This window comes from Apodemus sylvaticus, chromosome 1, assembly GCF_947179515.1.
Source record: "Apodemus sylvaticus chromosome 1, mApoSyl1.1, whole genome shotgun sequence".
Taxonomy (NCBI): Eukaryota; Metazoa; Chordata; class Mammalia; order Rodentia; family Muridae; genus Apodemus; species Apodemus sylvaticus.
This window is the reverse complement of record NC_067472.1, coordinates 51,184,517-51,209,487: the sequence shown is the minus strand read 5'-3', so window position 1 is coordinate 51,209,487 and position 24,971 is coordinate 51,184,517. Positions and strand designations below refer to the sequence as shown.

Below are 24,971 nucleotides of genomic sequence, written 5' to 3'. Positions count from 1 at the left end.
TAGTGCCCCAGATGTTCCCTGAAGTTACTCAATTGCATTCCTGGGGCCATGTTTGTTGGGAAGTGGGGATACATACAGTCCTTCGGTCCCGTCTCGCATAGTTTGCAAGGCTTAAGGCAAAGTTGGGACTGGGCTTATTCTAGAAACAGAAATACAAGAGCAAAATAGGTCTGAGGAAGTGATGTTCAGTCTGATGGGAAATACCAAGATTTAAATGCACAGATAGCTATTGGCACCAATGTTGGCCCAGTGATTTGACACAGCAGAACATTATTATCTGGGGCTGGTTTTGAAAAGTTATCAGAAAAGACCAAAAAAGTTTTTTTTAACAGGCTGAATGACTTACCAAGAATAGGAACAGAAGTGTATAACACAAAGAAAAGAACTAAAAAAGGCTGATTAGTTGTGAAATTACATGACTACACAGAGAGTGACAAACTCATGACACAGTTGTAGTGTAGGAGAATGTGGTGTGAATGGAGATTGTTAATTTTTTTTTTTTTTTAGGACAGGGATTCACTGTGTAGATCAGGCTTGCTTAGAATTCCCAGAGATCTGCTGTCTCTGCCTCCCAAGTGCTGGGATTAAAGGCATGAGTCACCATGACCTGACTTTATTTTTATTAATCTAGTGGTAAATATTTTATTATTACATTCAGTGATCCTGAGGTATTCTTTTGTTGACCAATGATTGATCTAAGCTTCCTAGATTCTTCCGTCTCATGTAAGATTGTACATGTTTTCCATGGGGAGCAGGAACAATTAATTATCTTGATAACTTGCCCCTCAACTCTGACCCATGTGTTTAGTAGCAAATGGCAGAGAGTGCCACGATGGAATTTTGTGGTTCTTTGTTGTATTCTGTAGCTGCCTGCAGCTATTATGAACTGGTTTCCTGGAACAGAAGCTGAGGGACGGAAGGGAAGGGACAAAAAAACAAGGCCCCAACTTTAATGGTGGTCAGACCATTTAACAGTTTGGGCAAGCCCCTTCCCCCAGAGTCTGGGCTGAGTTCCGGGGAAGTCATCTGGCAGTCCTTGGCTCCTCTACTCTGGCAGCTGGGTGGGTCACCTGCTTAATTCAGGAATTTGTAGACCTGGAGGAACAATGATCTTCACCTTCCCTCTGAGTACTCCACCCTAGGTGGAGCAGGATCCTGACTAGCATGGAAACCGTGCTCAACAAGGGCTGGCCTGCTGTAACCTACTTCCCTATTATGCCCTAACATCAGATTACTGCCTGAAGCCCTTGTGCTTGCTAATGTCAAGTTCCTACCATGTGGCATGACACCCCAATATGGCTCTGTACAGTTCTTGTTGACAGTGACCTATAGCTTCAAACTTTATGGTCATGGTTCTGGTTCTGCTCCTTTCCTTCTTTGACTGGAGCTAACATGGTGATGGGATCTCAGTAAGCAAGGGATATTGAGTAAACATAGTTGCAAGGACTGGAGAGATGGTTAAAGGCATATGCTGTTCTTGGAGAGGACTTGAGTTTGTTTCTCAGCATCCATACTGGGCAGCTCAAAAACACCTGTAATGCTAGTTTCAGGGGATCCAACGCTCTCTAATGGCCTCCATGACTCAGTATGCATATATACACACACAAGCACACAAATAAATAATAAAATAAGTCTTAGTAAAAAATAATGCTTTGTTTTTATAAGCTGTTATTGGCCACCTTGAGGAATTATTGGGAAATACTATGTAAGCAGCCCACTGTGGGTCTGAAATTTCCATTTTCCTGTCTTAGACTCTCAAATATTGTTATTAGCATGTTGTGTTACCATGCTTAGCATCAAAGAAAATGTAGGCATGTAATCATTTTTCTGCCTTGTATATAAAATATCTTTAAAAATGTTCAAATATATTTAGTTAAATGGATGGAACTAGACAAAATTATGCTAAGCAAAATGAAGTGGACACAGAAAGACAAGTGTGTCACGTCCCACCTTTCATGTATAGAGGGTAAGAAAATTGGTCTGAAAGTAGAATAGTTACTAATGAAGGTTGAGAAGGATGTGTGTGTGTGTGTGTGTATGTATACATGTATGTGAAAGGTGAATAAAAAAGGTTGGACCTAGTGCATGCTGCAAGCTTATATGATATCACACTGAATCCCACTGATAAGTATGATTAATACATGTTAAAATTAAAATGTGTAACTATAACTTTGATGACATTGCTAGTGTATTTACAGTTTAAGAAGAGAGAATAATTTGTGCAAATTTAAAGACATAATGCATGGTAAAAAAGTAAGATACAATTTCTCTGCAGATAGTTGCCACTAAGTCTGCATACCTTTTGAAATCTAAGCCAAAAATCATAACCTTGCCACTTCCTGCTCTTTATTCTGCTTTTGGAGACTTACCAAGACCCCAACTATTCTCCGCCCAACACTCCGATTTCTCACTGTTTTCTCTGAAGATCCATCCCCATTACCAGCGGCTTGCAGCCCTCCAACTTGTGCTCTGACTGAAAAGGCGTGGCTCTGACTCTTATTCTCATCTGTCTCCATTTTTCCGGTAGCTTGCTTGTCTTGTGGCTTCTCTCCTAAATTCTACCAAAATGGTATTCAAACTTCTTAAAAAGAAAAGAAAGAGATGCTGGGAGGGAAGACAAGTGGGCGTTAGGTGGGAGGCATAGGAAACATGAACAGCATGGCCACTTCACACAATAAGGGAAGCTACTTCTCTTTTTAAATAATAGTTTTAACTTCTTGTTCATAATACAAAAAACAAAGCAAAGCAAAACAAAACCAAAAGCAAAAATCCCCCTTTCTAGCTACAGACTCTTTGGAGTGCTCTTCATGTTCAATACATTATAGAAAGGTGGTTATTCAATTCTTACTCCACCAATTAGGTAAATACTAGTTTTAATCCTATCTGTCATTTAAGACAGCACAGATCTGCATTGTTATGTAAGAAAAGTAACATAAGAAGGAAAAGATAGAAACCAGGTGGAAGACATTGTTTTCTAGCTGCTGCACAGATTCAATCAATGTAGTTTCTCATCTTGCACCTCAAGAGTATTTGACAAAAATCTCATTTGGAAGAAACTCTTTTTACATTGATTTTAACATGTGGTAGCCACAGTGCTACACGATTCAATGACTTTCAACAAATATACGAAGACTCATCTTATGCCTGATGCATTATGATACTTCTTCTTAGTACCCCCACCCCCTTCGGTACGCAACACTCACCGTTTGTATTGCTTGCCAGTGAGATTCTCATTTTTGGCCAGAAGTAGTTACAATCTCCAGAAAATATTGAGAATCACATTATTAAAACACAACAATGCATCTCGATCTCAACACGTATAACCTTAAACACAGCTAGCAATTAAATATCTTTATCCATTTCCTTTGCCCTTAAATTCTTATTGAAAAAATTATATGTTATTAGGTACAGTGTGAAACAACTAGTTAGATTAGTTACTGAAAAATGAGCTTTGGAAGATAAATGTCTTTGGTTGTTGAATGTTTTAGTATCTTTATTTTCAAAAGAGAAAGGAAAACACAAAGAACATCTTTAAGGCTCTTCCATAGTGTCCCTGTCATATATTCAAACCCCTCAGCTACAGACTTATAAGAGTAGAAAAGGGGATGTTATTGAACAGGAAAGTAGCAGTATCAGACTGTTGTTTTGATGATATTGTTTCAATGGGAGTCATTAAACTGTTGTTAAAACACTCATGTATGCACATTGATGTATTTTGTCTGGTGTTCAGAATTCTTTAGAGGCAATAAAATAAATCTATTTGATTGGTATCTTCTAATTTTTTTTTTTTACACTGGGCCTCTATGTAGTGTCCTGGTCCCTTAGTCCCAGACCTATTATGAGAGCTAGGCAGAGGATTATTGTTGGGTAAGAAAGAGAAAATCAACTGGCTACTTCACCTGGAGGTGATGGAGTTTCAGTGGGAATTATTAAATTGTTACTTAAGTATACATATACATGTAAACACGGAGAGAATTATATGGAAAAATTTTTGGTCTGTATCCAATTGAGATATCAAATCCCCTTATTCTTAGCTTAATATGCATGCTCTTGGGAAACATGCCAGATCTTGTGTCTAAAAACTTTTCAGGTCTTCTTTCCTGTTTTTAAATATATGAAATATTGTATATTTGAATATGTGTCTGTATATGCATATATATGTATGCATGTGTATGTGTATTATGATGATTTCATAGATGAGGCTATCAAGAAAAGAGAATTAACCCCTAGGCACTCTCAGAACTCATTTCCTTAGCAAGGCTCTTGAACCTTCCTATCTGTCTCTTCAAGTTGTTGTAGGGAGTAGCTTATACAACCACACCTGTCATTTGAGGAAGGCTAGATAGACCTACATTTATGTCCAGAGAGAGATAAATTGATATAATTGTTTATACAGTAGCATTTGTTGTTTTTGACTCTGTTGCTGTGCAGAATAGAAATAGGAAGAAAGAATGTTCTGGCAATTTGGGGTAGGAATTCTTCATTATTGTTATTTCTAGGGTGATAAAAGTCTCACTCTCCCATTACCAGAGGTCCAGGACTGAGTCATTAGTTCCTCTCTTCCTGTCTCAGTTACTATGGTGGTCAGCTTTAGTTTCCAACTGGGCACAACCTAGAATCACTTGGGAAGAGAGTTTGAATGAGAGACTGTTTGCATTGGGTTGGCCTACGGGCATTCTGTGAGGCTTAATTAAATGGTGGGGAAGACCTATCCTACCGCGGACAGTACCATTCCTGACCTAGATAAGAGTGGAGTAATCGAGCTGAGCACGAGCGAGCAAGCAAGCGAGCAAGAGAGCAAGCGAGAGAGCAAGAGAGCAAGCAAGCGAGCAAGAGAGCGAGCAAGCGAGCAAGCGAGAGAGCGAGCAAGTAAGCGAACGAGCAAGCAGGCGAGCGAGCGAGCAGGCAAGCAAGCAAGCAGGCATGCATTCATTTCTCTCTGCTTTAGGCGGTGAGGTGGGTTACAGGCAGTTTGAGGTTTCTTTTATCTTGACTTCCCTACAACTATGAACTATGACCTGGAATTGTATACTGAAATGGACCCATTGTATACAGAAATGAAACTGAAATAGAAATTTGCACCAACAATGAGGTTGTGGTTATGATATTCCCAGTCATGCACATTTTATACCTTGGACTATTTAAAAACATTTATTCATTATTTATTTATATATATGTGTGTACATCTGTTGGAGTATGTGTGCTTCACAGGTATACAGGTACCTGAGGCAGCGAGAGATGTTGACATTTCTGGAGTGGAAATTACATGTAGTAGTTTGTAATTACTTTGGGTGCTGGGAATCAAACTCAGGTCCTCTCGAAGAGCAGTATGTACTCTTAATCATTGGTATATCTCTCCACTGCCCTCCTGGACTATTTTTGTGGGAAAAAAATGAGGAAGTATTTGGTGTATTGAGGTGGAAAATCCATTGAATATTGGAAACCATGTTTTAGTTGGATCTTGGAATATGTGGACAGTTCATACCTGGTTCATAGGGTTTTTACAAAGCAATAGACAGTCTATAAGAAACAGGGTTAAGGGCTGTTTGAATGATACTTTGGCTCAGAATCTCTGTGTGCTGATCTTGCTGAGACTAAAGATCAGTGATATGACAAGCCCTGTACTACACAAGCTACTGGGAGGCCAGAAGAAAACAAACTTCAGGTGTTGGTCCTTGAGTTCCAGGGCTTGATATTTGTCCTTCCAGGTTTGGTTTTGCTTTGGCCTCATTGTGCCTTGCCATTCTCTGCTTCTCCAGCTTTGGAACAAGAGTGTTGTTACTCTGTGACATCATATGCTGCAATTATACAATCTTTAACATTTTATAGGAGCCAACAGTTAAGAGGGATTTTAAAGCTGGATTATATTTTGGCTTATGAAGAAAACCTCTCAGACCTTGGGGACAAGCAGTTGAAGGTTGTTCTTCAAAAGTGATGTGTTTGTGTGTCAAGTTTAACAAATAGTGGAGTGTGATAATTAGTTTTAACTGTCAGTTTGACACAATATAAATTGCTTGGGAGAATGGTCTCAATTAGGGTTGTCTACATTAGGTTGGCTTGTGGTTATATCTTTGGAGGACTGTCTTACTAAGTTACTTAATGTGGGAAGACCAGGATCACTGTGGGTGGTACCATGTCCTACAATGGAAATCCTGACCTATATAAGAGTGAGAAAATTGGGCCGAGTACAGGTATGCAAGCACCTTACTTGCTTGTTTGTATTGATTTTTCTCTACGTTTGGCTGTGAAAGTGACATGACAAGCTGTTTGAGAGTCCTGTTTGACGTCCTCAAAATTTTGGACTGTAACCTGGATTTTTTTTATTATATATTTTCTTTATTTACATTTCAAATGTTATCTCCTTTCCTCATTTCCCCTCCAAAAACACCCTATCTCATGCCCTCCCCGCCCTCACCAACCCACCCACTCCCACTTCTCTGTCCTGGCATTCCCCTACACCGGAGAATCGAGCCTTCACAAGACCGAGGGTCTCTTGACTCACTGACGTCTGACAAGGCCATCCTCTGCTACATATGTGGCTGGAGACATGGGTCCCTCCATGTGTACTCTGTGGTTGGTATAACCTGTAATTTTAAGCTGAAACAAACCTATTTCTTCTAAACAGCAACAGAAATGAAAATAGAACATTGATCATATACTATATTAAATGAAAAAAAGAGAAACAGATACAAAAAGAGGAATAGGACGTGCAGGGAAGAGACAAACTTAACTCTCAAAAACAGTCTAAAATTTAAATAATTTCACAAAGTGTAGAAGCTTTCAACATAACTTGTCCTATTGCTGTATCAAAACACCCTCCCTCTCAAAAAAAAAAGAAGAAGGTATTTGTTTTGTCACACACTTTGAGGACAGAATCCAAGGTGGAGAAGTCATGGCAGCAAAAGCACACAGAAAAAGAAAAACCTCGTTTTCACTAAAAAGTAAAATGTCATTAACTAGTATTTTTTTACACATATAATTACATAGTTTATTGGTTACATAATAACCCCTTTTTAAATATTTTTATTCTCTATATTCTTTGTTTACATTCCAAATGATTTCCCCTTTCCCAGATCCTCCCTCCCCATATGTCCCATAAACCTTCTTCTCTCCATCCCTTCTCCAATCACCTCCCTCCTTTTTCTCTGTCCTTATATTCTCCTCCAATGCTAGATCAATCCTTTCCAGGATCAGGACCCTCTCCATACTTCATGAGAGTCATTTGTTATGTGATTTGTGCCTTGGGTATTCAGGGCTTCTGGGCTAATTAATATCCACTTATCAGAGATTGCATTCCATGTGTATTCTTTTGTGATTGGGTTACCTCACTTAGGATGATATTTTCCAGATCAAACCATTTGCCTAAATTTTTTGTAAATTCATTGTTTCTAATTGCTGAGTAGTATTCCATTGTGTAAATATACCACATTTTCTGTATCCATTCCTCCTTTGAGGGGCATCTGGGTTCTTTCCAGCTTCTGGCTATTATAAATAAGGCTGCTATGAACATAGTGGAGCATGTGTCTTTATTGCATGCTGGGGAATCCTTTGAGTATATGCCCAGGAGAGGTATAGCAGAGTCCTCTGGAAGTGTCATGTCCAGTTTTCTGAGGAACTGCCAGACTGATTTCCAAAGTGGTTGTACAATCTTACAGCCCCACCAGCAGTGGAGGAGTGTTCCTCTTTCTCCACATCTTCACCAACACCAGCTGTCTCGTGAGTTTTTGACCTTAGCCATTCTGACTGGTGTAAGGTGAAATTTCAGGGTTGTTTTGATCTGCATTTCCCTAATGACTAATGATGTTGATCACTTCTTAAGGTGCCTCTCGGCCATCTGAATTTCTTCAGGTGAAAATTCTTTGTTTAGATCTGTACCCCATTTTTTAAAGGGTTATTTGGTTCCCTGGGGTCTAACATCTTGAGTTCTTTGTATATATTGGATATTAGCCCTCTATCAGATGTAGGGTTGGTGAATATCCTTTCCCAATTTGATGGTTGCCATTTTTTCCTTTTAACAGTGTCCTTTGCCTTACAGAAACTTTGTAATTTTATGAGGTCCCATTGGTCAATTCTTGATCTTAGAGCATAAGCTATTGGTGTTCTGTTCAGGAACTTTTCCCCTGTGCCCATGTCCTCAAGGGTCTTCCCCAGTTTCTTTTCTATTAGTTTCAGTGTGTCTCGTTTTACATGGAGGTCCTTGATCCACTTGGAGTAAAGTTTAGTACATGGAGATAAGAATGGATCAATTCACATTCTTCTGCATTCTGACCTCCAATTGAACCAGCACCATTTGTTGAAAAGGCTATCTTTTTTCCACTGGATGTTTTTGGCTCCTTTGTCGAAGATCAAGTGACCATAAGTGTGTGAATTCATTTCTGGATCTTCAATTCTATTCCATTGGTCCACTTGTCTGTCACTGTGCCAACACCATGCAGTTTTTAACACTATTGCTCTGTAGTATTGCTTGAAGTCAGGGATACTGATTCCCTCAGAATTTCTTTTGTTGTTGAGAATAGTTTTAGCTATCCTGGGTTTTTTGTTATTCCAGATGAATTTGAGAATTGCCTTTTCTAACTCAGTGAAGAACTGGGTTGGGATTTTGATGGGGATTGCGTTGAATCTGTAGATTTCTTTTGGAAAGATGGCCCTTTTAACTATATCAATCCTGCCAATCCATGAACATGGCAGATTTTTCCATTTTCTGAGGTCTTCTTCGATTTCCTTCTTCAGAGACCTGAAGTTCTTGTATAGATCTTTCACTTGTTTGGTTAGAGTCACACCAAGATACTTTATATTGTTTGTGGCTATTGTGAAGGGTATCATTTCCCTAACTTCTTTCTCAGCCTGCTTATCCTTTGAGTATAGGAAGGCCACTGATTGGCTTGAGTTGATTTTATAACCAGCCACTTTGCTGAAGTTGTTTATCAGCTGTAGGAGTTCTCTGGTGGAGGTTTTTGGGCCACTTAAGTAGACTATCATGTCATCTGCAAATAGTGATAATTTGACTTCTTCCTTTCCAATTTGTATCCCCTTGACCTCCTTATGTTGTCTAATTGCTTTAGCTAGAACTTCAAGTACTATATTGAAAAGATATGGAGAGAGAGGACAGCCTTGTCTAGTCCCTGATTTTAGTGGGATTGCTTCAAGTTTCTCTCCTTTTAGTTTGATGTTGGCTACCGGTTTGCTGTATATTGCTTTAACTATGTTTAGGTATGGGCCTTGAATTCCTGTTCTTTCCGAGACTTTTAGCATGAAAGGATGCTGAATTTTGTAAAATGCTTTTTTCTGTATCTAATGAGATGATCATATGGTTTTTTTTGAGTTTATGTAGTGGATAGCATTGATGAATTTCCTTATATTGAACCATCCCTGCATTCCTGGGATGAAGCCTACTTGATCATGGTCGATGATCATTTTGATGTGTTCTTGGATTTGGTTGGCAAGAATTTTATTAAGTATTTTTGCATCAATATTCATAAGAGAAATTGGCCTGAAGTTCTTTCTTTGTTGGATCTTTGTGTGGTTTTGGTATCAGCGTAATTGTGGCTTCATAGAACGAGTTGGGTAGAGTTCCTTCTGTTTCTATTTTGTGGAATAGTTTGAAGAGTATTGGTGTTAGGTCTTCTATGAAGGTCTGATAGAATTCTGCACTGAAGCCATTTGGTCCCGTGCTTTTTTTGGTTGGGAGACTTTCTATGACCCTTTTTATTTCTTCGGGTGTTATGGGACTGTTTAGATGATCTATTTGATCCTGATTTAGTTTTGGTGTTGGATATCTGTCTAGGAAACTGTCCATTTCCTCCAGATTCTCCAGTTGTGTTGAGTATAGGCTTTTGTAGTAGGCTCTAATGATTTTTTGAATTTCCTCAGTTTCTGTTGTTATATCTCCCTTTTCATTTCTAAGTTTGTTAATCTGTATACTATCTCTGTGCCCTTTGGTTAGTCTGGCTAAGGGTTTATCTATCTTGTTGATTTTCTCAAAGAACCAGCTATTGGTTTTGTTGATTCTTTGTATGGTTCTCTTTGTTTCTACTTGATTGATTTCTGCCCTGAGTTTGATGATTTCCTGCCTTCTAGGTGATTCCCTCCTCCTGGGTGAAATAGCTTCTTTTTGTTCCAGGGCTTTCAGGTGTGTCATTAAGCTGTTAGTGTATGCTCTTTCCATTTTCTTTTTGGAGGCACTCAGGGCTATGAGTTTTCCTCTTAGCACTGCTTTCATTGTGTCCCATAGATTTGGGTATGTTGTGTCTTCACTTTCATTAAGTTCTAAAAATTTTTTAATTTCTTTCTTTATTTCTTCCTTGACCAAGGTATCATTGAGTAGAATATTGTTCAGTTTCCACGTGTATGTCCCTTTTCTGTTGTTTTTGTTGCTATTGAAGACCACTTTTACTCCATAGTGATCTGATAGGAGCCATGGGATTAGTTCAATCTTCTTATATTTGTTGAGGTCTGTCTTGTGACCTCAACATCGACATATGGTCGATTTTGGTCGACATATGGTCGATTTGACCTCAATCGACATATGGTCGATTTTGGAGAAGGTACCATGAAGTGCTGAGAAAAAGGTATATTCTTTTGATTTAGGATAAAATGTTCTATATATATCTGTTAAATCTAATTGGTCCAAAGCTTCAATTAGTTTCACTGTGTCCCTGTTCAGTTTCTGTTTTCCTGATCGGTCCATTGAGGAAAGTGCAATGTTGAAGTCACCCACAATTATTGTGTTAGGTACAATGTGTGCTTTGAGCTTTAGTAAACTTTCTTTTATGAATGAGGGTGCTCTTGCATTTGGAGCATAGATGTTCAGGATTGAGACTTCTTCTTGTTGTATTTTTCCTTTGACCAGTAAGAAGTGTCCCTCAGAGTCTCTTTTGATGACTTTGGGTTGAAAGTGAATTTTATCTGATATTAGAATGGCTACTCCAGCTTGTTTCCTGAGACCATTTGCTTGTAAAATTGTCTTCCAGCCTTTTACTCTAAGGTAGTGTTTGTCTTTGACACTGAGGTGTGTTTCCTGTTTGCAGCAAAATGTAGGGTCCTGTTTATATATCCAGTCGGTTAGTCTATGTCTTTTTATTGGGGCATTGAGCCCATTGATGTTAAGAGATATTAAGGAATAGTAATTATTACTTCCTGTCATTTTTGATGTTATTTTTAAAATTTGATTGGTTATCTTCTTTTGGGTTTGATGAAAGAAGGTTACTATCTTGCTTTTTCCAGGGTGAAGTTTCCCTCCTTGTATTGGTGTTTTCCTCCTATTATCCTTTGTAGGGCTGGGTTTGTGGATAGATATTGTGTAAACTTGGTTTTGTCATGGAATATCTTAGTTTCTCCATTTATGGTGATTGAGAGTTTTGCTGGCTATAGTAGTTTTGACTGGCATTTGTGTTCTCTTAGAGTCTGCATGAGATCTGCCCAGGATCTTCTAGCTTTCATAGTCTAAGGTGAGAAGTCTGGTGTGATTCTGATAGGTCTTCCTTTATATGTTACTTGGCCTTTTTCTCTTACTGCCTTTAATATTCTTTCTTTGTTTAGAACATTTGGTGTTTTGATTATTATGTGACGGGAGGTATTTCTGTTCTGGTCCAGTCTGTTTGGAGTTCTGTAGGCTTCTTGTATATTCATGGCCATCTCTCTCTTTAGGTTAGGGAAGTTTTCTTCCATAATTTTATTGAAGATATTTGCTGGCCCTTTAAGTTGTAAATCTTCACTCTCATCTATGCCTATAATCCTTAGGTTTGGTCTTCTCCTTGTGTCCTGGCTTTCCTGGATGTTTTGGGTTACAAGCTTTTTGCATTTTGCATTTTCTTTAACTGTTGAGCCCATGGTTTGTATGGTATCTTCAGCATCTGAGATTCTTTCTTCTATCTCTTGTATTCTGTTGTTGATAATTGCATCTATGTCCCCTGATTTCTTCCCAAGGTTTTCTATCTCCAAAGTTGTCTCCCTTTGAGTTTTCTTAGTTGTTTCTACTTCTGATTTTAGATCCTGGATGGTTTTGCTTAGCTCCTTTACTTTCTTGTTTGTGTTTTCCTGTAATTCTTTAAGAGATTTTTGTGTTTTCTCTTTCATGGCCTCAGCCTGTTGACCAAAGTTCTCCTATATTTCTTTAAGTGATTTTTGCATTTTCTCCTTATTGGTTTTTGTATTCTCCTGAATTTCTTTCAATGATTTTTGTGTTTCCCTTGTAAGGGCTTCTAACTTTTGATCCATTTTCTCCTGAATTTCTCTAAGTATGTCCTTCATGTGTTCCTGTACCAGCATCATGACCAGTGATTTTAAATCCAAATCTTGTTTTTCTGGTGTGATGGGGTATCCAGGACGTGCTGTTAAAGGAGAATTGGGTTCAGATGCTGCCATATTGTCTTGATTTCTGTTAGTGACGTTCCTGCGTTTGCCTTTTGCCATCTAGTTCTCACTGGTGTTAGTTGGTCTTGTTGTCAATGCTGGACTCACCAGTGCAAGCTGCCTCTTCCCAGCTGGCCTCTGGTGCATAGCTGACCTCCTGCACTGCCTGGAGACAGGGTGCTGTGGCTCAGGCTGTTCAGATCCCAAAGCAGACACCTGAAGGCTCCCACCCAGGGCCTGCTGAACTCACCAGAGCACACTGACTCCTCCCAGCCGGCCTCCTGGGTGCCCCTCTGGCCTCTTGCAGGGCCTGGAGATGTGGTGTTGTAGCCTAGGCTGTTCTGGATCCTGAAGTGGAGATCTGAAGGCTCCCGCCAGAGGCCTCAGGACTGGAACCTAAGCTCTGTGGGGCCGACCCACTGGAGCACGCTGGGTGTGTCCTCCCAGTCTGCCTCTGGGTGCATACCAGGCCTCTTGCACTTCCTGGAGGCTGAGTGCTGTGGCCCAGGCTGTTCAGATCCCAAAGCAGACACCTGAAGGCTCCCGCCCAGGGCCTGCTGGACTCCCATTAACTAGTATTTATCACAGACTTCAAGATGCCAGGTATGAGACAGGGAATGAGACAGGTATGAGACAAGGTTATCGGAATAACCTTGACCTGATATCACTGAGATTCTAGGGTGAAGAAGATACAAGCATCTGCTAAAGTAAATAAGATTGTGGAGTATTTCAGAATATAAAAATAGAACAGAGTAGGGATAGAAAGTAACTTAGTAGTAAGCTATTATCCCTGAAAGTATAGCAGAAGAATGGTGAATCTTGGCAGGAGTGTGGCCACTCTGAGTGTGGTGGGGCTTGTGTGGAAAGAACAACATAGTGAGATTGTATGGAGGGAGCAAGGCACAATTATAAGAACTGTCTTGAGCTGCTTTTCTACTGCTGTGATAAGACACCAGGGCCATGGTAACTCACAGAAGAGTTTATTTGGGGACTTAGAGTTTTGGAGGTTTAAAGCCCATGACCATGACCATCATGGTGGGGAGGCAGCAGCCAGACAAGCATGGTTCTAGAGCAGTGGATCACATGTTGTTCCACAAACATGAGGCACAGAAAGGTAACTGGGGATGGCAGAGGCTGGTGAAACACAACCTCCAACAAGGGCACTTCTAATCCTCTTCAGTTTCACCAGTGGGTGACCAAGCATGCATACATATAGCCTATGGGGGTCATTCTCATTCAAGCCACCACACAGACATTCTGCACATGTTTTCTTATCTTTGAGTGTGTAGGGAGACTCTTGGTTCCTAGAGAAGATAATTGACATGCTCTGACTCACAGATAGTGTTCAGACATCCAGAATGAGCAAGGTTGGGCCCATTTAGGATATGCCACATAGAGATTGATTTTACAGCTTATTATTATTTATTTACATTAGGAGGTAAAACTGAGCATCTCACTCATGCCAGGTAAGTGTTCTATGCCTGAGCTAAGCTTTAGCACTTGAGGTTCTTCTATGAACACAACTTACTTAGTTCTATGTCTGAAAAGTAAGTAACTGTAATAGGGCCTATAGATGTAGCTGCTTTGGTAGACTCCTATTTAGCTTGCATAAGGACCTGGGTTCAATGCCCAACATTCTATAAACTGTGTTATGTTATAAAGATTAGGTGTGGTAGTGTATACATCTGTAATCCCAGCACTTGGGAGGCAGGAGGATCAGAAGTTTAAGGTCATCATGCTGAACTACCTAGTGGGTGTGAGGTCAGCTGAACTCATATGACACCTTGTTTCAAAAGTTAAAAAAAACCCCAAACACTTCAACAAAACAAAACAAGTTAAAGAAGTCTATTCCAAAACTAGGAACATTCCTAATATATTCTTCTCTCTTTACCCTGAGATAACTCCTCTCCTAGACTTGAATATACAGTTTACATGAAATTAAAAAATATTGTTCTTTTGTTTCAGTGACTCCCTGAGCCTTTGCTGTGTTTCTGATATGTCTCATCTCTGTGGGATTAATGTGCAGATGGTTGTCCTGATCAAGCAGTACAGAATGGAGGTTGGAGGGAGAGAAGGGCATTCAGGGAGATGAGAATTTGCCTACCACCTTAAGTCACAAGGTTTGCTGATAGTCAAGACCAGGCTCTGAATAGAATGTGAACTCAGGAGGAAAGCCTTGGCCCAAGGGAGCCATGGATGCCAGCATTGGTCTGATGTTGATTTCAGGTACTTCTGGAATACAGAATACCAGTTCTGTTCCTGCTGCCTGGCCCCACAAGGCTGGGCATGGCCCATGGGCTATGCAGAATGCAAAGAAGAGTTACTTTTTGGCTGGGGAGTAGTGGTATTGTATTGCTACTGGAAATAAATAAAAAATATTGGCCTTCTAACTGTAGAAATAAAAATCTGACTCGTGAAAAAATATTGTTTATTCAGTTTTTACCATATGCAAATTCTCATCAGGAGAGCATTAGTATTCATGTCTATCCCTGTGAGGTCCTATTGCCATAAAAGGAAAAATTACATTTTTTCTTGTATCGAGTTGATAAGGATAGACTTCTTTACACACTTGTGAAATCAATACCGCATTCCAGATAGAGAACACATCCGCCTGCTAGGTCCCCCATGTTCCATAGTTAAGTTTAAGGTGCAGTGAAGAGAAGAGAGAAGGTGCATTTATCAAATTTATTTATAAATGTCTCTTCATACTATTACTTCTTTTTAAATGTCCTTTCTTTTTATTTACTCTTTTTTTTTTGCACCCCAGATTGATTCCCCTCCTGGTCCACCCTCCGACTTTTCTACATCCCATACCTCCTCCCTACTTCCCTGTCTCCCCTGACCCCACCCCACCAGACCTCCAAACTCCCTAGGGTCTCCAGTCTCTTGATGGTTAGGTGCATCTTCTCTGACTGAACCCAGACCCAGCAGTCATCGGCTGTATATGAATTGGGGTCCTCATATCAGCTGGTGTATGCTACCTGGTTGGTGGTCCAGTGTCTGAGAGATCTCAGGGGTCCAGGTTTACTGAAACTGCTGGTGCTCCTACAGGGTCTCTCTCCTCCTCAGCTTCTTCCAGCTTTTCCCTAATTCAACCACAGTATTAGTAGCTTCTGTCCATTGGTTGGGTGCAAATATCTGCATCAAACTCTTTCAGCTGCTTGTTGGGTCTTTTGGAGGGCAGTCATAATAGGTCCCTTTTTTGTGAGTGCTCCGTAGTCTATGTTACTACCTCTTTAAAAAAAAATCAATGTCACTTACCTTCAATTCTAGCACTTGGAAAGGAAAGTAAAACCAGGCAGATCTCTAAGTTCAAGTCTAGTCTTCTCTGCATAGTAAGTTCCAGAATAGCCCGTGCTACATAGAGAGAACGTGTCTCAAAAGAAAATATGAGAAAAGAAAAAAAGAAAACCTCACAACCCCACTTCTAAAATAGACCATCAACAAACAATAACAATCACAAATCAGTATATTCATTTTCAGCTTGCTTCTTGACAAACAGGAGTAGGATAAACACAGCATTCTTCTAATGAAAGCCAACTCTTTCTCATGGCTGTTACTCAGATCAAGGGAAAGTTATTTTCTTGATCCTAGTTAGCTATATTTCCCTTCATTTACCCTTTGCAGTGCATTGCTCTTTATGTTTTCTAAAATATACATTTAAAAATTCTATACTAGTTAGTACAGTTCATGTTGATCATATCGAACCCTGATTCCTTCAGTTCAACTCTCTCAGACTTTGTCCCTGACACATTGATATTTCTTAACTTCATGCACTTTTGTTTGTTTTTTTTTGTTTTAGTAACACACTGAGCTCAGTTTAGCCCTTCCCATGTCCTCTCTGCCACTCCCTATCAGATTCATGCTGTCCTTTTTCGTTAGTTATTATTAATACATATATTTGAATACATATGTAAATACAATTTGTTTGATATGTTTAGTGTTCCTTGTATGTGATTTCAAGGTCGAGTAAATGGCATTGGTGGAGCTCCATGCAATGTTCTCTTTCCAGTACACACCTATTGGTGTTGTACTTGTTCAGATCTGTTTTAGTCAGCCACACTGCTGAGGGACCATGGGTGTAGCTTCCCTACCATTTCTAGGAGACACAGTCTTACAGCAAATTTCCTCTCTTGAAATGTTTCCTGAGCCTTTGGTGCAGTTGTGTTGAAGGTTCTATACAAGCATCCAAGGGAGTGAAGCAATAAGTAATCCTACCTCACAGTGACACCTATAATATACAACGAAAACAAGGGTGGTAAGATAGCCCTAAGAGTGCAATAGTGGCACTGATATCTTGGCAGTAACCAACAGCTCTCTAATTGGATTTATAGTCTGTTCAACAGGAGGGAAATTAGGTCTGGTGCTAGAGCTTACCCAGATTCTTGGGACTAGTGAGGTCATGGATCTTAGAGAGAATTATCTACTGCCATTTTAATAAACATTTTTATTTCCTAAAAGTAGTTTTGCTGACTCAGACTTATGAATTGAAAATAATTTTTCTCAGCATCTGAAGATAATGATATGTTGATTCTTTAAAATCATTTCTATGTTGTCTTACAGTTAAGGCTGCTATGAACATAGTGGTGCACATACCCCTGTAGTATGGTGGGGCACTTTTTGGGTATATACCCAAGAGTGGTATAGCTGGGTCTTTAGGTAGTTCTATTTCCTATTTTCTGAGGAACATCGAGATTGATTTCCAGAGTGGTTGTACCAGTTTCCAGTCCCACCAGCAATGGAGGAGTGTTCCTCTTTCTCCACATTCTTGCCAACATGTGCTGTCACCTGTGTTTCTATGATTTGTTTTATTTCTATAATTTTCAAATTAATTAGTAATGTTTATTTCTTTAAAAGTTTATATTTTGATATTTATATTTATTTCATGGATCTTTCCAAGATGAAAAAGTAGGTATTTGTATTTAAAAACGCTTATTTTTTAACTCCCCCCTTCCCTGTAAGACAAAGTTTCTCTGTGTATCCCCGCATTTCCTGAAACTTTCTCTGTAGATAAGGTTGGCCTCAACTCAGAGATCCTCCTGTCTCTACCTCCTCTGCTGGGATTAAAGGCATACAGCACCACAACCTGGACAAAAACCTGCTATTCTTGTAAAAATTTATTTACTTCTGTTTTGTGTGTATTGATGCCTTTCTGGCATATATGTCTATGCACCATGGGCATGCTTGGTGTCCTTGGAAGACAGAAGGGAGAGTTAGCTCTCTTGGAATTTGGGTTATAAAAGTTATATGTATACAAATTTTAAATTATTACTCATTGAAATGCTATAGATGTTTTGAATAAGAAGTATTAGTTGTAGATCTGTTTTGAGAATCCAGTAGAAGTCTGTTGAGAATCTATTTGTGTCTGGATTTTGTTGTTGTTGTTGAGAAGCTTTTACTAGAGCTGCAATCTTCTTTGTCATGATGGGTCTGTTTAGGTTGTTGAGTTCTTCTTGGTTTAACTTTGGTGGTTTGGATGAATCTAGAAATTTACCTGATTGTATTTTCAATTTAATGCAGTATAGTATGCTTTTATAATAGCCTAAATTTCTTTGATGTCTCTCATAATGGTTCCTTGGTCCTTTATACTTCCGTTAATGTGAGTCTTCTCTTTCTTTAGGCCATTTGGACTAAAGGTGCATCTTGTTTATCCTCTCTTAGATTCATTGATTCTTTGTATTGTTTTCTTTGCTTCTATTTCGTTAATTTCTGTTTTGACTTTTATTATCTTTTCCAATATTCTGGATTTGAGTTTGTTTTGTTTTTGCCTTTCCAAATTCTTGAGTTGCACCATTAAGTCCTTTATTTATGCTCTTTCTGATTTTTAAAATTTATTTTTATTTTATGTGCATTGGTGTTTTGTCTGTATGTATGTCTGTGTGAGGCTGTCAGATATTGAAGTTACAGACAGTTGTGAGTTGCCGTGTAGGTGCTGGGAATTGAACTTGGGTCCTCTGGAAGAGCATGCAGTGATCTTATCCACCGAACTGTCTCACTAGCCCCCTTTTTTATTTTTAAATGAAATGTTTAGAGCTGTGCAGTTCCTCCTAGAATTGCTTTTAATGTGTCCCTGAGGTTTTGTTGCATTGTGTTTTCATTTTCCTTTATTCCCAAGAAAACTCTAATTTTTTCCTTCCTTGCTCTATTCATCATTCAAAAATGTGTTGTTTAATTTCCAAGAGTTTTTATATTTACTAGAGATTCATCTGTTGTTGATTTTAAGTTTTATGGTTTTGTGATCAGACAAGTCACATGGTGTTACTTCAATTTTTCTGAATTTGTAAGATTTGTTTTGTATATTCTTTGATGTGTTATTGGAATACTCTGTTTGTACATAGTCACAAAATAGGATGATTAGAACTTGGAATGAATGAGTTTTGAGAAACCCTAATTTACTTTAGGTTGTAACTGCATCCATCTTTTGATTGTGACAATCATAAAGATGCAAGGGATACTCAGAAAGGTAAAACTGCAGACAATATTTGTTCAAAACAAAGTTAATACATGAAAGTTCTATGAAATTCAGATTTTAGTGTCTATAAATAAAGCTTTGTTGGCCCACACATAAAAATAAAATTAGAGGGGCTAGAGAGATGGCTCAGCAGTTAAGAGGACCGACTTCTCTTCCAAAGGTCATGAGTTCAAATCCCAGCAACCACATGATGGCTTACAACCATCTGTAATGAGGTCTGATGCCCTCTTCTGGAGTGTCTGAAGACAGCTACAGTGTACTTACATGTAATAAATAAATAAATCTCAAATAAAATAAAATAAAATTAGATTAAAAAGAAGCTATACTGGTGTTTTGGTTCACATCTGCAATCTTAACATTTGGTAGCAAGTACAAGAGGGTTGTTGTATCTGAGGATACCCTGGGACACATAGTTAGTAACCAGATAGCCTGGGAAATAGAATAAAATCCCATGTAAAAAAAAAGCCGAAGGAATAAAACAAATGCTAATTTCTTAATAGACTTTGGAATCATATTCTAATTTATTTTTTTAACCTCATAGATATCTGCAAGATTTATTTACAGTCGCAGTTGTTAAGGCATGATTCAAAATTCTGAAAATATAAAGGAGAGTTAGAACTATCAATTTCACAACTTTTTGGTGTTTTAATATATCAGAATAAAGGAAACAAGGAGGAAGCATAGCAAATAGTTTTTTTCATTTGTTTTTTTTGTTTTTTTTTTTTTGTTTTTTTTTGAGACAGGGTTTCTCTGTGTATCCCTGGCTGTCCTGGAACTCACTCTGTAGACCAGGCTGGCTTCGAACTCAGAAATCCACCTGCCTCTGCCTCCCAGAGTGCTGAGATTTTAGGTGTGCGCCACCACTGCCCGGCTAGTTTTTTTTTAATGTTAGAAACATTTAAGGTGCTAACGGGGTTACTTCCCTATCCAATGAGAAGGTCCAAGTCTTTTCCTGAGTCTCCTCATGGCTGACTTCATTTCCTGGTTCCTCAGAGTATAGATCAAGGGGTTCAGCAGAGGGGAGATGACTGTGAAGGTGACAGATATGGCTTTATCTGTGGGGAGGGCAGTGAATGGTCTGGCATAGACATAGATGCAGGGCACAAAATGCAGGGTGACCACAGTGATGTGGGAGGTGCAGGTGGAAATGGCTTTCTTCCTGCCTTCTCCTGACTGAGACTTCAGTAATAATAATATGATGATGTAGGACACCAGGAGAAAGAAAAACCACAGCGTGGTGAGCATTCCATTATTGGAAATCATTAGCAGCTCAAGTACAAAGATGTCTGTGCAGGCAAGTTTGATGACCTGGGGGACATCACAGTAGAAAGTGTCAAGAACATTGGGTCCACAGAACGGAAGTGTCAGCAAGAGAGAAATCTGCACTATGGAGTGGGCAAAGCCCCCCACCCAGGAAGCCACTATTAACCCAATGCAACGGCCTCTGCTCATGATGGTCACATAGTGCAGGGGCTTAGAGATGGCCACATATCGATCTAGAGCCATCACAGACAGAGAAAACACATCCACTCCCCCAATGAGGTGGAAGAAGAACATCTGAGTGAGACAGCCATTGAAAGAGATGGTTTTTCTGTCTGAGAGAAGGTCCACCAGAACCTTGGGGGCAGTGATGGAGGAAAAGCAGATGTCAGCGATAGACAAATTCCTGAGCAAGAAATACATGGGGGTGTGCAGGCGAGACTCATAGGTCACTGTGACCATGATGAGAAGGTTCCCCAGCAGAGTTGTCACGTACACCAGGAGGAGGAAAAGGAAGAGCACCATGCTCACTTCCTGACTTTGGGTCAGGCCCAGGAAAATAAGTTCTTTGACCCTGGTGTAGTTTTCCATCTCATTAAATCACCCTCTTTCTATGTTTTTTTGTTTCAAGTCTCAGGATGCTTCTTGCGTCTTCCTAAGCTCCTAGGGTACAATTCAGAAACTCCCCATTATGGCTATAGTACCTGAAATCGATCAAGTGGTCCACTTTCTAAATATTGCAGTTAAGTAGATAATCAAATCAAATTGGCACATAGAAAGTTGTTCAATAATTTTTCCCCTAGAATGCAACATTGGAAAAGAAAACACATTAAGTAGTGACACTTAGGTAGACCTAATAAACAAAAATTTGTACCATAGTTTTCTTTTTGATGCTTTTGGTATCAAACTTCCAATGGTTTCCGTAAGCCATCTTCCTGTTTGTTTTGCTCAAATGAAATATTTTAAATTTTCTTTTTCAGTTATGCTACTTGAAGGCCAAAGATTCTGGCTTTCCTAAGAACATAAAGTGGAAGGACAATTGTCAAGTTTACCATCTCTAATTTGTTATTCTTTGTATCAGTTGTACAGGGAGACTCTTGGATATGAGCACGTGGATATTTTGGAATTCTGAAAGGTGATTTGTTTTTCTTCTAAAGGCAGAGTTTAGGTGCTCAGTGAGAGAGGCAGAGCTGAGCCCAGAGTGGTCAGACCAATACTGGGCCAGTAGTTTCACCACCTTCTCATTCTGTTAGCAACCAAGTGAATGATGGAGCTCTGTGAACTGTGAACTATCAACAACATCAGTTTGACCAAGCAGGGAAGAGAAGGAAACTGTGTATGTGTGTGTGTGTAGGTCTCTCTCTCTCTGTGTGTGTGTATGTGTGGTGTGGTGTGTATGTGTGTAGGAGGTAGTGGTGTATATCTGTGTTTGTATGTGTATATATGTGTGTAGGAAGTAGTGGTGTGTGTGTGTGCGTGTGTGTGTGTGTGTGTGTGTGTGTGTGTGTGTGTGTGTGTGTGTGTTTGAGACTCATGTGCCATAGGATTGAAAATGGATGAGGCTTTCTGGTTTGAGTACAGGTTCCCAGTGTTAGCCTCTGTCAAACATAGGAGTCAACTAGAAATCTACTTTCCTCCCTTCTTTTCCTGCTTCCCCTCTCCAGTCTGCATCATCGTCAGATCCATTTGTAGGTTTTGGGGAAAAGCAGTTGGAGCATCATGGTGACCTCAAGGGTCTATTTACCGCAAGCAATAAGGTGTCCTGTGAATGGTTCTTTCATGCATTCTTGTGGATTAGCAGTTTTTGCTTAGTCTCAGGAGATGACCACAATATCACAGCAATTGTATGTTGAGAATCTGAGCTTTAAATGTGCTTCTATTTAGTTTCAAAGCCATTCTATTTATTGCAACAACCACTCTTTAATCATCCAGTAAGTTGGAATTATTTCTTCATCTTCCTTTTAGTGTAAAGATACCAGAAAAATGCTTCCTGACTGGTTATTTATTAGAAAAGTCATGATGTTTCCAGATAATCTTGGATACATCATAGACCCTTCCACTCTCTCACATATCTGCAGCACCCCAGGATTGTGCAGCAAACAATGATGGTCAAAAAGAGATCCAGATTTCTCCAAATTAGATTTGATTGTATTCACAACACTTAATTTATTAGGAATTTCAAAAGGATACATTTAATCAATGAGTCCTTCAGTACTTTTTCACACATTGGTTGTGGTCCTTATAGTACAGTTGGGACTGGACTTGCGTAAGCCAACTACATTGCACAAAAGTGTAGCAAAGGTCTTATTCTGGAGCAGTTTTCAGTCTGATGAAAATACAAATATTTAGGTGTGGAGATCAACCAATTATATTCTAGTGTCATGGAAGCACAGCAGGCCTCTATTTAGGGTGATTATAGGAAACTTAAAAGTGGAGACAAATGTGCCAGTTCTGCTGATTTGTGTTGCTAACCCGACTCTACCCAAATGGACTGCTGGTGTATCTGTGAAGTGTTTGTAAGTGGATCGAGTTACCACTGCTGACCTGTGAACTGAACTGATTTCTTGACCACACAGACAGGAGTTGGTCCAAAGAACTTTTCTAAAACAGGTTCACTTTCCCATATCCTTTTTTCCCTACTACCTCTGGTGGGTGGTGGGCTATAAAGGTGGTTAAATAAGGTTTGAAAAATTAAAGTTGCACAGTCCTAACAAACAAACAAACAAACAAACAAACAAACAAGCAGTGGAGACAAAAATTTGTCGCTGTCCAGATAAATTCCAACAGCAGAGGCAGGGAAATAATGCCAAACAGTGGTGAAATGGACAGCCACACAGAGATCACTGAATAAAGGATCACTAGTGGGGTATATGTAGAGTTTTGAGAGGAGGATTTTTGTTAGTCATGCCATTACTTGCCTCATTACTTCATCAGTAAATGTCTCACTATTGAATCCCATGGTTCTTAGGTATTGATCTAGGAACACTATCAACTGAGTGTGCATTTCATGAAAGGAAGATCGTGAAAGAAGGAGGACATACACAGAATGGAGACATATTGTTCTCTTTTCCATCTAATTCAATATGTGTGTCTTTATATTTTTCATTATAAGGACATTGGAAAAAATTAAAGAGTTGAATTTATCAGAAACCACCCCCCTTTTTTTTTGCATTGATTTTTAACATGTGGCAGCCATACACCAGGCAACTGAAAAGCTCTTACCAATTGCCTGATGACTTGTCTCAGACTCAGGCTACCCTCTGAATTCTTCTTAACACAATGTCCCCTTCCAGTTCATGACACCTACCTTTGTTGTTTGTTGGTGAGAAGATTGTTTTTGGTCTGAAATAGTTAATATCCCTGGAAAACATTTAAAGTTAAATTGAACATAATCAATGACATCATCTTGATTTCAATATGCACATAATCCTAGCTAGAAGCTGACTATCTTTACCTATTTCCTTTATCTCAAAACTTCAGATAATACGGTATGATGCTAGGTCCACTGTGCAGCAACTGTTGACATTATTCACTGAAACATGTGCTTCTGGAGGTAAAACCTTTTGTGTGATTGAATATCTTAGTGTCCTTGCTTCATTTGCCTTGGTAGCAAGCTCAAGGAGTCACATCTTTGAGGTTATTCTACTGTGTTCCTGTCTTATGTTCAAATCCCTCAGTCTCAGGCTTAACGTAAGCCTGGCAAAGGGACTCTCACTGGGTAGGATAGTAGAAGTAACTGACTGATTATAGAATTGATGGTGCAATTTTAATGGGAGTCATTAAAATATTATTAAAACATTTACAATTATTGACGAATGTTGGCTGGTGTCCAAATACTTTAGAGGCAATACGACAAATCTATTTGGTTTGTGTCTCTAACATTTTGCACTGGGCCCCTGTGTCATGTCCTGGTCCCTTAGTCTCAGGCTTATTATGAAAACTAAACAGAGTTGGGCAAGTAAGTGGAAATCAACTGGCTAGTTGAACTGCTAGTGGTGGCGTTTCAGTGGGGATTATTAAATTGTTGTCAACAGATACACCCCTGTGTAAACAGAGATCATTATGGAAAAAATATCACAATCTTCAGGTTGCCAAGACAGAAATTGAATGCCCTTATTCTAAAGCTTAAACAGCTCTTTAATAAAACATATTAGTCCATGTGTCTAATACATTTCCAGGGTTTCCCTTTATGTCTTTAGAAATATAAAAAAAACATATATTTGAATGCCTACGTTTCTGTTTTAAAAAAGTATTTGTTTTATGTGCATCGGTGTTTTGCTTGCATGTATGTCTGTGTGAGGGTGGAAGGTGCCCTGAGTTTCAGACCAGTCACACAAGCTACCACTTGGATGCTGGGAATTGAAACTAGGTCAATTCTGGTGGTCTTAACCACTGAGAAATCCTAAAAGCCCCTAAATGCCCCTAAATGCCCATATTTCTTACATGGATAAAGTCAAGAAGTTAGAAAACCAGAACTGGACCTCAAGTAGTTTCACACCACTTAGTTTTCTTATCAAGTAGAGAACATTATATGACTCTTGAGCCTGGATGTCTACCTCTTCTGAATCCGTTAAGTATCCATTGAGGATACTTAGAAAGGCACAGCTATCAACTCTTTCCCTATTATATTATATAAAACCATTCATTTGGAGGGAGGAAGTATGTAAGTGGTAACACAGAGGGGCATTGGTACAACTGTACACACAATAGCACTGGCATTGTCTTAATGTACTGCTCTATAAACTGCGCCGTAAGATCCAGTGCCCTGGAATACAACTGAAATGTGAATCTTTGGTTGTTGGTCTTTTAAAGGCTGTGAAGTCTGCTTCCCCATAGTGATCTGAGGGAACTTTTCCTGTCTCTGTCATCATGTGACAACTCAAATGAA

The 24,971-nt window shown here is 39.3% G+C and overlaps 2 protein-coding genes across 3 annotated transcripts in view; both read right to left on the bottom strand.

The window, feature by feature from the left end:
* Window positions 1-24,971, bottom strand: part of Dtx4 (deltex E3 ubiquitin ligase 4) — an 852,074-nt gene that overhangs the window by 345,629 nt on the left and 481,474 nt on the right. The window lies entirely within an intron of this gene.
* On the bottom strand, window positions 19,739-20,674 carry LOC127689892 (olfactory receptor 4D10). The gene has a single exon (XM_052189472.1). The coding sequence runs from the start codon at window positions 20,672-20,674 to the stop codon at window positions 19,739-19,741; it is 936 nt and encodes a 311-aa protein (XP_052045432.1).